General features: G+C 46.3%; 1 protein-coding gene across 1 annotated transcript in view; it reads right to left on the bottom strand.

Moving 5' to 3' along the window:
- Positions 1-391: 391 nt before the first annotated feature.
- The window catches only part of LOC143825852 (uncharacterized), a 29897-nt gene continuing 12671 nt past the window's right edge, over positions 392-17617 (bottom strand). The window contains exons 7-24 of the mRNA XM_077314216.1: positions 16834-17046; positions 15272-15577; positions 13819-13911; positions 13638-13679; positions 12937-12963; positions 12698-12793; positions 11504-11548; positions 10936-10998; positions 10122-10163; positions 9985-10012; positions 8648-8700; positions 7243-7377; positions 6172-6234; positions 5403-5486; positions 4492-4560; positions 3196-3390; positions 2104-2225; positions 392-1227 (exon numbers count right to left, since the gene is read on the bottom strand). Coding sequence (XP_077170331.1) covers positions 1014-1227; positions 2104-2225; positions 3196-3390; positions 4492-4560; positions 5403-5486; positions 6172-6234; positions 7243-7377; positions 8648-8700; positions 9985-10012; positions 10122-10163; positions 10936-10998; positions 11504-11548; positions 12698-12793; positions 12937-12963; positions 13638-13679; positions 13819-13911; positions 15272-15577; positions 16834-17046 — 1890 coding nt within the window. The 3' untranslated portion in view covers positions 392-1013. The remainder of the gene's footprint in view (positions 1228-2103; positions 2226-3195; positions 3391-4491; positions 4561-5402; positions 5487-6171; positions 6235-7242; positions 7378-8647; positions 8701-9984; positions 10013-10121; positions 10164-10935; positions 10999-11503; positions 11549-12697; positions 12794-12936; positions 12964-13637; positions 13680-13818; positions 13912-15271; positions 15578-16833; positions 17047-17617) is intronic.

Below are 17617 nucleotides of genomic sequence, written 5' to 3'. Positions count from 1 at the left end.
ATCATTCCTCTGGAGCAGGCTTTCTGGGTTTCTTGACAGCCCTGGAAGGGTTTCTCAAATGGGTGGAAGCTAATAAATTTTTAATATACTTAAAAAATTTGTTAAACACTTATTGGGTGATATGACCATATATGGTCATGTTGACCCTCCCTCCCAGAATGGCCAATGATGGGCCTGGACGGGGTGGAAGTTCCCCGGGGGTGTGTGTCCACAGCTATGCTCCCCAACCATTTTCTGCATGATCACTACAGCTTCTGGGGTTTCTTGAAGCCTGAAGAATGTTTCAGGGGTTTCTCCATGGTAAAACAGTCGAGAAAGGCTGGTCTAGAGAAAAGTGAAGGTTTCTTTAAAAAAAAAAGTTTTGAGATACTGTATTCTATCACAAAAGAGGCAGCTAAACATTTTTTAGTTTTGAGATATTCTTGTTCTATTATAAAAAAGGCAGCTAATGCAAAAAACATACAGACAAGAACAAAATTTACAAACACATCAAGCCACTACAATGAAACTCACGAGAACGTGGCCCTGTCACTGAGACAAAGGGACTGAATTTCACGCCTTCGTGGCCTGTAAGTGCCACGGGGCAAGGCTTAGGGCCCAGTTCAGAGCTAGTGTGACTAGCAGTGTCACCCTAGGCAGAGTTACACCTTCCTAGCTCTAAGGAAGTTACTGGATTCAGAAGGGTGTAAACTTGGTTTAGGATTGCACTGCAGTGTGTGAAAATTCACCATTCCCTTGACAGTAATCCCACTGTATGACCCCTAACCTCCAGAGGCACCTCTCTATAGGTGTTCTGCCACAAGCAGTCAAAGATATGCACCCACCCAGAGTGACCGAACGAATAAAGGACAAAGGCCCTTTTGCCACTCAGCTAGCATGAGATGCCTAGTAGGTACTGAGGTCACACAGGCCATATGCAGAATTGTTTCAGCCGCTTCTTTTCTACTTCAGCATCTGAGGGACCTCTTTCACTGGAGGCTTGGCGACAGCCAGATGTTTCCAATGGTCCTCATTCACCACATGTGCAGATACCGGGAGGCAATTTCCACACACAGAACAATCAGAGGATCAGAGCAGCGGTGGGTGCTCTCTGTGAGGAAGGCGCCCTTCGCTGGGGACGAGGCGAAGCCTTCTGACTGGTTGGATGCCGACCGCCAATCCTGGCAGTTGTGGTGTTGTGACTGGCCTCGCCATTTCTTCGTGCCGTGCCAAGCTGCCTTATGGGGCCTGAATGCAAAAACAAAGGAAGAAATCAGCCACAAAGCACTGAAGAGGGCATCCAGGTGGCACAGACATAGGACAGAGTCTGATACCACATCATCATGGCATCAACATGCAACAACAAAGCTATTTTCACAGCACGACTTGGCCGGAGACTGATCTGGAATGGATCCCGGACTCAAGATACATTTATTGGCTGATGTCTCCTCCGAGAATCACTGTAGTTCTTCTGCAGCTGCACGCTCAACCACCTTGCCCAGAAATGGCAAATTCAAGAATGGGAGGTAGTGGGCTAGATGGATCTAGCATTGTTTTTTTCCTCAAAAGTGTCATACCCATGTCCTCCTTCAGTCTCTCTGGGAATGTCCCTGTGGTAGGGGACAAGTTAATAATCTCCCAAAGAGGGGCCCAGATCTCCTCACTGCCAGTTTTCACAGGCCATGAGGGACCCGGATTGGGACCATGTGGTAGGCCAAACAGCTGCTAGAATGCTGTTGACATTGGGCAAGAAGAGTAGACTGAAGGAATCCAAAACAGGACTCTGAGACAGCCAACGGGCCTCCAGTTCTGTTTCTGTATCAAGTTCAGCAGTCAAATCATGGCGGGGAGATGCCAGTCCTCCACCCGCTCATCTTTTTTGCACATGTTTTGCGTCCTCTAGTGGTCTCTTCAATATTCCATTGCAGTATCACTGGTTTATTCCTGAGCAGTGCATGGAAATAAACCGGAGATACACAAATGAAATACTGAAGTGAACACTAGGGAGAGCAAAACACATACAGAACAGGTGGGACAAATCAACATAACACTGACAGAAAAGTGATAAAATAAGGGTGGAAAAGCCCATAGTCTTGCACCTCTCTCTTCCCGGACTGTGCTTACCATGTAGAATCCGTCATGACATTATGGCCACTGAAGCTGTAGACAGGAACATTCAGGGTGTTGAAGTAGAAAGCACCATCATCACTGAAAAGGGAATTCCAGCTCTTGGCCAACAGTTCGCCCTGGAATCAGGAACAATATCAAGCTAAGATCAGCAGGACCCACAGGCCCTTGCAGGCCCAAGCCATAGATATTCAGTGACCCATTTCTGAGGAGTCGTATCTAGGTCTCTACAAAATCACAGCTTCCTCTTTTCAGCTAGAGTCCTCAAGGGTCTACATGGTGGCTTTCCTTACAGAAGAGAGGATGAGGAAGCTTAGTGACTACCCAGCAGACTTTCTAAGAGTTTCCAAGTTGGCAAATGACTTAGAGTTTTGATAGATGAAGATCATGCTTCTTCCATCTATCAAAAAAACCCCTGCAAGTTATGAGGAGTGTGCAGAAAAAAGAAAGGCGGGTCCCCTTTTGTTCCGTTTGAATAACCATAGTGAGCTTCTCTGCTCTTGACATCCTCTAAAAAGACTCCTCTCTCCTCTTAAAATACTAACAAAGCAAAGAGCCCAAATTTGTCCAGTAGAGGTTGTGGGTTACTGATGATATGCTGTGCTGTTTTGAGTTGAGAGCTGTATGTGACCACTGGTGGTGTTCAGTTGTTGTCTCTTTGGGGTCTGTCTTCCAACAGGTTTTCTCTTGCTGCCCTTCTGGTTTTGTTAATCTGTTTCTTGACCTCACTGGCTGGTTACTTTAGTCCCAAAAAGTTATGATGGTTGTTCATTTAGTCTGAGGAAGAGTGCATGCACTCAAAAAATTATGCCTCGAAGAAATCTTTGTTGGTCTTTATTTTTGTTGTGCTACTTCAGACCAACATGGCGACCCACTTGAATCTAGCCCAAGTTCAGTTAGTGAACCAAAAGGAGGTTGAAGGGTTAACCACGTGGCCCTAAGGCAAGCTAAACCTGTAATTTTCTCATTATACAACAGGGATACCTGGTCATTTCCCTGTGCATTTCCCCTCTCAAGGATCCGGGTGAGCTGGGTGATTGTTAGACCCCACCAGCTATCAAGAAGGACCCACAGAATTTTGTCACTCACCTTCAGGTTGACCACAGGCTGATCTCTGTCTATTCTCTTCACAAGAGAGACGAGATTCTGAGTCGGCGTGGCCAGGAAGGCCCGGAAAGTTCCATACAGATGTGCCTCTTGTGCTTGCCGATAGCACTGAAAGTCAGCACCCCTGATCCCGTTCATGTTGCCAGTCAGAGGGACATTGAGAGCCACTAGGCAGAGCTAGAAAAGGAAAGGATTAATGAAGGGAATAATGAAGAGTCAATTCATCAGAGTAATCAGCACTGCTCTTCAGTCAATTGGAGTGGGTCCAGATAGACATGAGCACCCTTTTAAGTAACTATCTCTTTATGCCAATAAAAGGTTACTGACTGACTGACTGACAAGTATCTATCTATCTATCTATCTATCTATCTATCTATCTATCTATCTATCTATCTATCTATCTATCTATCTATCTATCTATCTATCTATCTATCTATCTATCTATCTATCTATCTATCTATCTATCTATCTATCTATCTATCTATCTATCTATCTATCTATCTATCTATCTATCTATCTATCTATCTATCTATCTATCTATCTATCTATCTATCTATCTATCTATCTATCTATCTATCTAAACTTATTACCCACCACTCCCAGACCGGCTCATGACGGGTCACAATCTGTCCACATAAAAACCCAGTAAAACCCCATTAAAACAAATGCAGACACACATATACATACAGTAAAAACAGACTCCTAAAAAATCACGGTCTTCACTCCCACTAACCCCCCTAAAAATCTGTATAGAGGAGAGTACCTAGTCAAGTCCTCAAAAAGATGAACTGGTGAATTATAACCAACTCCTCATAGCTAGCATGGTTCCATGCCAAGGAACTGTGGGAATTGTGGTTCTATAGCACATTTATGTATGTATGTATGTATGTATGTATGTATGTATGTATGTATGTATGTATGTATGTATGTATGTATGTATGTATGTATGTATGTATTTATTACATTTTTATATCGCCCTCCCCGAAGGCTCAGGGCGGTTTACATCAAACAGAGATAACTGTACAAATAACTCAGTACATGGGGAATCAGGAGGGTGATATTAGGAAACCAGCTTCTCAGAATAGCACAAAAGGGTTAGGATGTAGACAGTGAAGTAGGCAGTGAAGTCCACTTCCCAATAGACAAGTAGCTTTTTGCCATCCTAGTGATGGAACCACCCAGTTACCGATGAAGATTTCCCACACTCTTCCACCTGAACCAAAACTACAGTTCCCAAGCTCCTGTGGGATACAAAATGGCTGATCCCATTGAACTCACTGAAGGGGTCCTCTTGAAGATGCTAGTTGGTGCAATCTGAGTTGTAGCTTGGACTTCAATTTTTCGGACCTAGAGAGACAGAGAGCCAATCATAATACTACTTCCAGCAATAGTCCCACCTGGCCTGAACAGTTTCTCTAGAAGCTAAAATGATAAAACATAAAACATAATACTTTGGTCATATTATGAGAAGAATCACTGGAGAAGACAATAATGCTAGGAAAAGTTAAAGGCAGCAGGGAAAGAGGAAGACTCAACATGAGATGGATTGATTCAGTCAAAGAAGCCATGGCCCTCAGTTTGTAAGAGCCGAGCAAGGCTATTAATGATGGGACATTTGGGAGGACAGCCATTCATAGGGTCGCCGTTAGTCAGGGGTAGCCAAACGTGTGGCTCTCCAGATGCCCATAGACTACAATTCCCATGAGCCCCTGCCAACATGCCATAAGTCGATGGCACTTAACATAAACACACCAAGATTCTAGTCTTGTCTCTGAATCCCAGAACCGGGAGCTATGGTGTATTTAGAGTATGGCCACCGAGACTCATTCCTTGGGTTCCATACTTGATGGGGGCACACTGGGCCCCATCAAGCCCCATGGAAAGTGGGAGCTACTCACCTTGACCAGTCCACACCCAGTGACACCCACTCTGCCCTTCTTCCAACTATTCCTTCCCTTACTAGCACTACAACCAAGGAAATCTGGAGGAAGAAGATGGTGGTGGCGAGCCATATAGTCTGCGTGGAAGGCGATCAACAAGCTGTAGGATAGTTCATGGGGATTGTCAACAGGGTGCTATGAAGGTTGGGGTGGAGGTATGTTGGACATGAGGAAAAGGTGGGCACTACAAGGTGTGTCCTTGTGGCATGGGCTACTTCTGTTCCATTAGGGCAGAACAAAAACACTCACTGGCTTGGCTGCAGATCTTAACAAAGGGGCCACACGGGAAGTTGAGGCAGGTGTGGTGCCTCGGTCTTTCTGCTTCAAATGCTCCTTGGAGAGAATATGAAAAAAAAAATTTAATTGGATTCAGCAAAACAAACTCAGACCAATGCAGCATTCCCCACATCAGGAGAACCAGGGTAATTCTAGGATAAAGTAACTGTCATGAGTTATGTTGCATTCTGTGAATTCAAAGAATCTGGCATCCTGCCACTCATATTGTATGCCAAAAAAGAACTACCCATGATGCAACACAGCCAAGTGCAACTGAAGTCTGTGTAACCGGATGGGAGGCATTAGTTCTACAAGAAGTACATCAGACCAATGAATCCCCACTGGGAAGAGTCTTGTTCTTTCCCACTCTGGCCAAACCAAGTATTGCCAACATACTTTTTGCTGTGGTCCTACTAGTAGACGTTTTGAGGCTTTTCCAGATTCTCACCTTCCTTGCTTGCATGTTCATGTCGCTTCAGTTTCCTTTCTGCATATATTTTGCTCCCTCTAGTGGCCGATTCAATACTACATCACCATATCTCCAGCATATCTCCCTGAAGATGTAAATTGCTGGGTTTTATGCTGGACTCAAAGCGATGCAATACTGGATTGACCATTAGGAGGAACAAAACATGTGTAAATAGATCCCCCCCCAAAGGAACAAGAATACACAAAGAAGGAAAATGAGAATGTGGGAAAACAAAATTGGGGCAATTTCAGAAGCTTGGTGGAAACACCTTACCTGGCTTCTTTCTATAGACACTGAAGGGTCATCTGCAGCAAACAGAGAGTCCGAATCCTCCAGCTGGCCAAGAGGCAAGAACCGAGAGTCAACGTCACTACAATCATTTGCTCTCATATGGTAAATGTATAACATAGATTTGCCTTCTCAACTTTGATAGCCAGATAACAAGTGACCCAAGCAACATAATTGCAGCCCCTTCCCCCCCTCCCTCAAAGGGGAAATTGCCCTGTAATCTGTAACGAGGCAAGCATAAATGTGTTCTCAATTAAATCAAGCCAGAACTCTCCCTAGAACAGCCTTTCACAACGTTTTTACCACTGAGAAATCCCTGAAACAGTCTTCATCACCCTGAAACATCACAGGGAGGGGCGCTATATAAATTACATGAATGAATGAATGAATGAATGAATGAATGAATGAATGAATGAATGAATGAATGAATTCAGGCATTGAGAACCCCTAGAAGTGGCGTGATTGTGCGGAATATGGTTGGGAAGCATCGCTGTGTACTGGCCCACCCAGGGCCCCTCCCCTTCCCACCCCTTCCAGGCCCATCATTGGCCATTTTGGGAGGGAGGGCAGGGCGACATGACCATATATGATCATATTACCCATTCAGGAAACCCTTCCAAGGCCATCAGGAAATCCCGGGGTTTTACAAAGCCCTGGTTAAGAAAGCCTGCCCTAGAAGCTAAAAGAACTAAACGGAAGCTATTGTACTTTCCACGCATTATGAGAAGATAGCAATCACCGGGAAAGACAATAATGCTAGGAAAAGCTGAAAACCTCAGGAAGAGCGGAAGACCCAACATGGGATGGATTGGCTAAATCCGGGATGCCACGGTCCTCAGTCTGCAAGGCCAGAGCAAGGCTGTGAAAGCTAGGATGCTTTAGAAGTCATTAATTTGTAGGGTTGCCACCCAGAGCCATATGGAAGGGCGGCATAAAAATCGAAATAAATACATAAATATGTCAGAAGCCAGTTAGCACCCATGTACTGCACATCTAGGGAGTCAGTAAACAAAGCATTTAGAGCCCCCTGGTTCCCAGTTCTCCGCAAGACCCTACCATAACCCTGCTCCATCCTTTGGGGGTGCGAAAGAAAGCTTCGATCCCTTCACTGACGTAGACCAAGCTGCCTTCGGGGATGGAGGAGGTGGATTTGAACATCAGCTCTTTAGACTTGAACACAAAGGTGGAGCGCTGAAAGGTGAAGCCAAGGAGACCGTCACGAACCTCGGGTCAGTGCAACTGTGAAGTCCTTTCTCAAATCTCCAACACGGCCAATGCCACGACTCGGCATTTAACCAAAAGTTAGTTTACTGCATAAAAGACATACAGATGGAGGAGCAGGCTCCATTTCAGTGGGGCAGGGAAGGAGAGCACAATTCTCACTTCTGGGAGGAAGGGAAGGGGGGGGTTGAAAGGTGGCAGTGGCCGCGGAGATCTGGAGAGATCGGAGGGGAATGGAAGAAGTGCCTGGCAGAGAGACCCTTTCAGCATCAACGTTGCTGAAATGACTTAGCCTGACTTTGGACTTTCCTTGAAATAATAACTAGCTATTTTATTCTAAAACAGCAACACTCCTGAAATGACACTATGGATTTGGGCACATCTTGAGCAGGAGGGCGGGAAGGGGTGAGCCAGTGGTTGGCTCTGATGGCCCTTTCTCCTATGCCCATGGTAACACCCATCGCCCGTTGAGCTCAGGAAGGAATTTTCCTCCAGACCAATTGGAGATTCTGCCTTCCTCTGGACATAGAACAATTAAATGCTGTGAATGTCCAGCATTGTGCAGGAGATTGGTCTAGATGACCCTTGGAAGTTCCTTCCAGCTGTATGTTTCTGTGTTTCTACATGGTTACTAGTGCAATCGCTGCAGACTTTCCCCGGTCTAAGCACGCATATCTCAATGGGCTTAGACTGGAGTTACTCTGTATAGGTGATAATTCAATAAAGAGTAGCCCGTTTTGCATGCATCGGTAACTTCTGCTTTTTTACTGAATTCGCATCGGAATGGGTTTTGTCCGCATGCTGTGTGTCCACTCTGCACTTTGTTTTTCCTTTCCGAGGGAAACTGGAGAATTATCTCTGCAATGAGGATCTTGGACAGAGATCTTTCACTTCACCATTTGCCCACTCCTTTCAACGGAAGATGACATGGATTGACCTTGGGATGTTCACCATTTTAAGCAGATGCTCTCCTGCTGAGCCACGGAAGAAAGAGGGGCAAAGATGCAGCTAAGAAGCTGTCCTGAAGGAAAAACTTGGTGCAGAAAAGCTCAGAATTCTCAGACACCCAACACTTATGCTTGGGCCAGTGTGAGGCCAGGATTGCAAGGGAGCTACCTTGACCCTGCCCACCTGATACCTGGACCCTGGCAGCAGTTGCACAGGGAAGAGCACTACACACCCACTCAGCTCTCTACCCCAAACATAAAGGAGAGGCCCACAAAGAAAACCAATGGCACACCTTTAATCCATTCTGGTTTCCATCAGCAGAGTCCTTCGCAGGCAAGTTGGTATCTGGAAGTAAGAAGTGGGTCAGAGTTACTCTTCCTGGGACCCATAGAAAGAGGGGGAGCTTGCCAGATGGAGAGTCTTCAAAGTCCTCCCTGCTGGCCCCTGTTGCTTCCATTGATACTGAGTGCATTGAAATGCTGTTTGCAATGAGAACCATGGTTGGTGCAGGACAGTTTCTGCTTACATATTAACTCTTGCCAGAATACGGATAGCTCAGATTCATGTACCAGTATGCCAATAGGCTGGGAGACAACACACAAAAAGCCCACCTAGCCATTTGATACAAATTTCCCTTTTCTCGCATAATGTGGCTTTTCCACATTCTTGTTTTCCTTGCTTAGAGTTCCTATTTCTTGGGGGGAGGGGGTTGCATGTGTTATACTCCCTCTAGTGATTGATTCGATATTACACCATCTCATGTCCAGCATAAAGACCTGCAGTTTAAATCTGCATCGAATTGACCACTAGAGGAAACGAAATTTGTAGAACGAGGGGGGGTTGGATCCCAAAGAAACAGGAATTTATAAGCGAGGAAAATGAGAACGCAGAAAATCTTTCTGATGCCCAATTTAATCAGGATTACATAAAAACAGACATGAACCCCAGTTCTGCACATACCCAGATCTTCCTCCTCTCCCTTTCTCTTTGCTCGCACAATGAAGGGTTGGTTAATACGGACAAACTGTAACCCGCCACAAGCCAGTCATGAGAGTGGCAGGAAATAAATCCAAATAATAAATAAATAATTAAATATGACTAACTGATGTTATCCTTGACGCATGGACAGAGATACATGGCTTAATCAGAGTTAGTTTTATCTTGCACTAGGATTCTTAGTCAATAAACACTTATATATCTGAAAAAAACATTTATGTGCCCTTTTCAGGGAACCTCCCAAAGGCGGCTCACAAAACAACAAAAGAGGGAGCAAAGTGACCCAACCTGGGTACACAAGCTAGGAGCCTAAAAGTCTGAGCAGCAGCAGAATATGTATCAAATATTAAAATGCAAATTTTAATTTCAATACCTTGGGGTCTTCTTGGGTGGACTAATATTTAAATGCACTCATGTGATGTAATAATGGGGGCCACAAGGTGGTAAACAAGGTGAATGGAGAGGCTCCCACACGAATGAAAAGTATCTAAATCTATTCCTTAGAATATTTATTCTTCAAAGTGCCACCCTTCGAGAAGTCCTCTCTGAGCCTGAGTGTCTTCTCATGTGTCTCACATCCTTGAGAAACTTTCAAACAGAAACTTGGTTACGTGCCAAAAGGAGAGAACGTACCTGCATGCCAAGATGGATCCAGGGTCTGCTGGCAGGAAAGAGATGAATAATATGAGATGAGCTGAGTGGCAGCAGTCACAAATAATGCATGGGGCAAACCCCACAGGGGACCCATGGGGAAAGCGAGACATACTTACTGGGTACTTGCAATTCGGCCTGGCGTGGAAGGGGAACACTCTCTGGAAAGAAAAAGAAAAGGAAAAAAACTGGTGCCAAACAGTCCCCAAAATGGGGGAGGATACTGATTAAGGTGAAGGTAGACTGTCTCCCTTCCAAACCTTCTCAGCATCTCTTTGCTGGAAGTGAAAGATGCTGTGACATCTCTTTGCCCCAAACACACTGATATTCTAGAGGGGGCTGTTGAACTAGTAAAGTGGACAGGGCAGATATTTCCGTATCCTGTCCCTTATCGGTTTGGCTGTTCTCTCTTTGATTGCTCATCTCTGTGACTCCTTCTTCCCTTCCAGCTGTCTCTTCCTTTGTTCTCTCTCTCTCCACCCTCCAAAAAAGCAACAGGCCGTTTTGTAAGCTCACTCCATCTTGGCTTTAGATAGATAGTGTGCCTCTCCCCCCACTCCACCCATAAAGCTGCGAGCCTTATGTGGACCAACAAAACTATAAGCAGAGGAAGCAGCAAAATCAGGTCCTGCACAAACAATTTTCATGCAAACCCCCCCCCCCTTTCCTTGGGTGGGAGGCAACAGCCCTTCCTCCTGCAGCATTTCTCTCTCTCTCTTTTTCTAAGAAGCCCCCCTGCAGCTGCTTTGTAGCTAAGGGACATATAGGAAATTGAGTATAAACCAGTGAAGAAATGTAATGTGTAGCTGAGGCCCTGGAGTTTCCTAGCACTTCACGGAGCCCTCTCCAAAAGCTGTGCGGGCACACCTCCTCTTCTACAACATCATACACCTTGGCTGCACGCGGGCAGAATTAAGTGGGAGAGACACTTACATTGAGATAAAGAACACCTGGTGGTCCGGGAGGGCCCGGGGGACCTGGGAGCCCAGGAGGACCCTAGAAGGAAAGGAGGGAATGGTTAGGTTCTGAGGGCACACCCTGAAAGGAAAACAGAGGCTCATCCTTGTCCATGAACATACAGGCAAGCAGCTTCCCCACACCAACAACTCATGGCTCCCTTAATGGACTCATGAACCCTGTTGGTCAGGACCTTGGGCTAGTCACAGCCTGGATAGCGCTGTTCTCACAGAACAGGCCTGCCAGAGCTCTCTCAGCCCCACTTACCTCACAAGGTGTCTGTCGTGGGGAGAGGAAGGGAAGGCGATTGTAAGCACCTTTGAGACTCCTTTGGGCAGTGAAAAACGGGGTATAAAAACCAACTCTTTCTTCTTCTAAAATAAGGGATGGATCCAGCCAGCTTTTCCAAATCTCACCCAATCCCCATCCTCAATACACCCCTGTCACATATGACTTTGGTCCCTGCGTCTTCCACAATTTCCTGCAGAGAATTTTTGATGGTCAAAGAGGGCTCCGTAAACCAAGCTCCTTGCAAGTGACTTACATGGGCGACAATTGCTCCATAGAGCTCTGGGCTGCCTTTACCATCCTAAAGGTGAAAAAGAAAAGACTGATGAAAATTGCCCCCCCCCCCTTTTTTAACAGAATATATTCCCATAATTGCATGTGTAATGCTGCAAGTCCACGGCAGTTCTTTAACTTATCTATCACACACATTGGACAATTAGAATTACTCTCCTTGTGGAGATGGAGAAACTGAGGTCAGCTTTCCATATAATCAACAGCTCATATGGTAAATCTTTGTGCAGCTTTAGCTTGCAAGTGGGTGGAGAGAATCTACTGAGAAAAAGCCCTGACACTGAACAAAGAAAAACTGGCTTATAAAAGAAATACTTAGAATGTGGTTTATATATAACAAACCCTTGCTGCTCATTGTCTGAAGTTGTACATGCTAGGAAGCATTGTATCACATGATCTATCTAGGTCATAACCAGAACACTGGCCAGTAGTGGAATCTGGAGAGCTCACTCACATGGGCAGTCCTATATAGAGGGCTTTTCTGCCTTTCCATTTTTTTGCTTGTAACTTCCTGGTTTTTCAAGGTTTTTCGCCTTTTATTTACATGTGTTTTGCTCCCTCTAGTGGTCAGTTTGGTATTATGCTGGTTTACGTCCATAATAAAAACCAGCAGTTTAAATCTGCTGGGAGGTACCCTGAACAAAAACCAGTGTGATAGCAAATCAACCATTAGAGGGAGCAAAACACACATGGAACAATCTTCCTCCCCCCCCCTTCCACAAAGAAACAGGAACTCACAAGTAAGGAAAATGAGAAAAGTCCAAAGTTACTCAAAGTCCATGAATGGTTCTGCTAGTGTCAGACTATCTATCCTAGCCATCTAAACTTTTCTACCATTGAGAACCCCCTGAAACATTCTTCAGGCTTTGAGAAACCCCAGAAGTGGTGCAATCATGCAGAATATAGTTGGGAAGCATAACTGTGTAACTGCCCCACCTCCTCCAGGCTCATCCATCATTGGCCATTTTGGGAGGGGGGTGGGTTGACATGACCATATATGTCAACCTACAATAAAAACAAATTAAAAAAAAAAAACGAATTAACTCCCACCCAATCAGGAAAGCCTTCCAGGGCAGCCAAGAAACCCCAGGGTTTCATGAAACCCTGGTTGAGAAAGCTTCATCTATTCTTAAAAGGACACAAATGTCCCCAGATGTACCTCCTGGTAGGTAAGAGGCACCCAGGAGTCAGGTGAGCCCTTGAAGTCTGGGAAATGCTTCTTAGTGCCTGCTCTCCAACTGTAGCTGTGGCAATCCTGCATGAGAAAGCAGCATTTTTGGGGGGTGGGTGGGAGGAGGACATCACAGAAGCCATAGAAGAGAATTAAAAGCATTTATCTTTTCTACACCACTGCGCCTCGAAGGCTAGGAGTGGTGGTATTTTCTCCAAGCTACGCACCGAATCTCCAGGGTCTCCCTTTTCACCCTGCAAGAAAAGAAACAAACATGTTGCAAAGCTTGTCTTTTCCCTCAGTTACTAAGCAAGTTTTAGTACAGGCAAGTCCAGAAACAGTAAGCAGCTGAGAAAATTAGAACCACATGCGTAGGGCTAAAGCTTGTAGGCAGCCATGCTGTTCTCTCTCTGTAGTCTGAACATCAGATATGATTCCAGCTCTCCAGACCCCACCTGGAAGAACAGTTGTGTTTTTTGCGTGTGTGTGTGTTCATGCTCCCCACCAAACAGTTTACCTGTCAATATCAGCTGTTTGATGTGTTGCTCTTTAAATGTCTCCCTATGCAGCATAGGGAGGCATTTAAAGTACATTGTACCAAACAGCTGATACTGACAAGTACAGGGGTAGAAAACCTGAAAGGTTTTAGGAACCTTGGGCAGCAGGCCAGGCTAGATCTTCCAAGATGGTGTAATGCATGTGTGTGTTGCACAGACACACTCTGCAATGCCTATATGCAGCGTGCGTGACCATTGCCAACCTTGTGGCATCTCCTGCATAACTTTTCTGTTGCTGCTGCAGGAGTATACCAACCAAATGAGGAAGCACACATGACAGCCAATGGTGAAAGACTCTTTGTTCTTTCCAGCTGTTATCCTTCCTTAATTCTGGCATTGGCCATACTGTACACAGTAGCCTACATACTTACCTTGGGACCAGGAGAACCAGATAGTCTTGGGTCAGCATTACACTATTAAGGGGGGGAGAGAGAAAAGGAGAGAGCATAAATGCAAAGCCTTCAGAACCATCTACATGCTTTACTGGGACTGGTTACAGTTTTTTTTTGGCGGCCACAGACAGGGAGTTCCTAAGGGCTAGATTAGACTTACCTTGTTCTCACCAGAAGTGCCAGAGGAGCCTGGGGGGCCAGGCAGACCCGGGGGGCCCCTTTCTCCCATCAGACCCCTCTCCCCTTTCTGACCCTGCAAAGATAACACACAAGGACGTTATTACTCCAAGTCTTACGGCCGAAAGCGGTTGCCGACATTTGAAAAGAATATTTTAAAAGCATCCCCCACTGTCATCCCTCCGACTCAAGGTGCACACATTACAGTGCAGCCCCACACCTGGTCCCCAGCGCAACAGCATGGGAGTGCTGCAAACAATTGCTCTCAAAAATATCTGTGAAACTCACACTGGGCAGGTGGAAAGGTCTGGCCTGGCACACAACCACAGGGATCCCCAACGTGAGTTTGCAGACAGCAATCAAGGGCAACTTGGGGGGCGGGAGACTGAAGCTGGGCTCAACAGGACAGAGGGGAGAAGATTATCTCCCTTTCCCTTGGCACCCTGGCTCTGATCGGACACTGCCTGGCCTGGCTTCTCGCTTTTTAAAAAGCCAGGTGAGATACGAATCAGGGTTTCTCATGTCGCATCTTGTCTGGCCTGTGGATGGACACTGCAGTTGTCGAGACCCTGAATCGGTGTATCTACACGCCCTTGCATGATTATTGCAACTCCATTTTGTGGGTCTTTGCTTTTTGCTTCTGCTTCGTTTGCAGTGAACTGGGATGGGTCAACTGGGCTTCAGAAAGTGAGGGGTTGGTATTTACTGCCCCTGCCAACCCCACATAGAGAACTCAGCTGACATCCATCTTGCCACAAGTCTGCTTGTTGGGAATATCGACAGGTCCCTCTCAATGTCCTCCCCTCCCCTCCAGGGCCTTTTCAATGGAGGCTAGAATAAGCTTTTGGTCCCTCTATCAAGGGCCTGAGGGCCACTGAGACCTGATCTAAGTTATTAATCGCTAGCCTTAACGTTTTTATTCCCCTTATGCTTTTGTGAATGGCAACTGAACCCTTAGGACTGATGAACTCTGTAATTCTAGCAAGGCATGATTTGATTGTGACAGGCATCTTCATTGGATATCTTCATGATGCTGGTTACTAATTCACTGCTAATTTACTCTCTCCTTATATCTGCACTCTGATGAGTCCCTTCTCATTGCCTAAGGAAGAGAGCCTGCACATGAGAGGATCACACCTGGAATAAAACTTTGTTGGCCTTAAAGGTGCCCCAGACTCAAATTTTGTCCTGCTTCTTCAAACCGACACAGCTACACACCCGAATCTGATTTAAGTCTAGTGAGTGAAATGTGTGCGGAATAACAATATATATATAACAAAATCCAAAATGCATGCACAAGACGAGGTCTATGTATAGTATCTATCACGTCAGCTTCTTCTTTCCCACTGTACGGAGCTTTGGCTTCCTCACCGCCCCGTTGCCCCATTGCCAGCTTCCCATCTTTCCCAGATGTTCCCAATTCTGGGACCGATTACCTTGAAGCCATCTTTTCCTGGGAGACCATCAGCTCCTGGAGGCCCAGTCTTGCCGGGGAATCCTGGAGGTCCCTCAGGGCCGATGAGTCCCTCTGCCCCCGGGATACCTGGTGGCCCTGTTGATCCTGAAGGGCCAGGCTGACCTGGGGCACCAGGGAGGCCTGGGACACCTTGAAGACCTTCGTGCCCTGGGGGGCCAGGAAGTCCTTGGGGGCCTTCATGGCCTGGGTAGCCTGGAAGACCAGGAGTGCCTGCAGGGCCAGGCAAACCCTGCAGTCCCGGAGGGCCTCGGAGGGCGCTGTCTCCCTGGGAAAATCAGGAAATGACAACAAACGTTAATGCAATAAGGTTGAGGGAAATCTGACACAGCGCACCTGGGAAGCTGACAGAGTATCTGTCAAGTTTGCTTTCCAATTTATTGGAAGATCCCTTTGTGGCCAATTGGTCAGTGTCAGTCCAAGAGAAAATAGCAGTAACGGGACAAGAGCTGTCCTTTCTGACTGGACACGATGAGAAATCAATATTGTAGAGGGTTATTTGTAGATTGGAGGATCTGGAAATTCAGTTCTTAAGGTCTGAGGCAGTTGGTTCATGTTCGCCAAAGGGTTGGGGAATATCAGCAGGCTATAAAGAAATGCAGCCTTCTCTCTTTGTGTTGGACAACCCACTTCCACAAAGAGCTTTTCCGCTGGCCAGAATGAGCATCTTCCCTTCTAACTTAAGAAAAGGCAGGTTTAATAAGATCCCGGTTTCCCAGAGGCTGTGCCTGCATGGGTGTCTTAGCCCAGATATGCTGGAGCATTTCATCTTTGATTGCCCACATTTTGAGAGCTGTCGTCTAGCTTGGAGGGTTTCCTTTTGCAAGGGGAATGAGAAGCACTGTATTGGGACCACATCGAACGAGAGGGATCTTGTTAGGATGTGTGTGACTGCCCTGATTTTGGCCCAGATGTTGTCACCTGCCCAGCTGTTCTAGAAAAATTAAGATTTATTTATTTATATATTTGTATACCGCTCCCTCGTGGAACGGTCACCTTGGGGCGGTTCACGACAACTCGTAAATATACATCCTTTCAATAATCAATAAAAGTTCAAACATTAAAAACACTGATTAAAATTCTAGTTACTGTCTAGGGCAGGGGTAGTCAAACTGCGGCCCTCCAGATGTCCATGGACTACAATTCCCAGGAGCCCCTGCCAGCGAACGCTGGCAGGGCCTCCTGGGAATTGTAGTCCATGGACATCTGGAGGCCCGCAGTTTGACTACCCCTGGTCTAGGGGGCAAGAAGAAAAGGGAGTGGGGAGAAGAGGGGAAGGTGGGGGTAGAGGGAGGCCTAGGTAGATGTTCAGTCAGGTTATCTACTGGCCTCAACTTCCGCTTGGCGGAAGAGCTTCATTTTGCAGCCTCTGCGGAACTCTGAGACTTCCGGCAGGGCCATTATCTCTCCTGTGAGCATGTTCCACCAAGCAGGAGCCACCTACTAGAAAAAGATCCCACAAACATGGGAGATAGATCCCACAATCACTCCCCTGTGTGTGTCCCCCTTCCAGAAATATCTCACCTTTTCATCCGTGTCACCAGTACAGTCTGGGCTTCCTGGAAGGGGCAGGCCTGTTTGCTCGAGAGGCCTTGGTGGTATCGGAGGGCCTGGAGGTCCTGGAGGTCCAGGTTGGCCTGGAGGTCCTGGAGGTCCAGGTTGGCCTGTGTTGCCTCCTTGCCCTCTTTCCCCAGGCAGTCCTCTTGGCCCTGGAGGGCCTTGGTCACCCTTGTCTCCCTGTCACACAAAACAAGCTATGATGAGCCATATGTCCTATGATGCTGATGGTTTCTTCTAGAATCACAGAGGGAGGGTGCGGAGTTCTACACACCAGTGTTTGATTGATAGGGTTGCCAGCTCTGGGTTGGGATGGGAAATACTTTTTGATTTTAGAGGTGGAGCCTGAGGAGGGCGGAGCTTGGGGAGGGGAGGGGCTTCAACGAGGTCTATTGCCATAGAACCCTTCATCCAAAGCAGGTATTTGCTCCAGAAGAACTGATCTTGGTCATCTGGATTACTACTCCTTTAGTGGAAGATTTCCAGGTCCCATATGGAGGTTAACGAAGAAGAAACGCCAGCCACATGTCTCACCGAAGATGAAAAGGGCTGAGAGGAATGGCGATAAAAACTCAACTTTTCTTTATTTTGACATTGTGAGCCAGAGCCAGAATGAGGTCTGGATTTTCACTTGTTGATCACTGGAAGTACTGAATAAATCACTTTTAGTTAAAATGGATGAAGGAACATCATATACCAATATCCTACATGAAGAGGCTAGGAAGGTCATGGGGAACTATCTAGATAAGTG

Source organism: Paroedura picta, chromosome 16 (assembly GCF_049243985.1).
Source record: "Paroedura picta isolate Pp20150507F chromosome 16, Ppicta_v3.0, whole genome shotgun sequence".
Lineage (NCBI taxonomy): Eukaryota > Metazoa > Chordata > Lepidosauria > Squamata > Gekkonidae > Paroedura > Paroedura picta.
The sequence above is the reverse complement of the archived record's forward strand: the minus strand, read 5'-3'. Positions and strand labels throughout refer to the sequence as shown.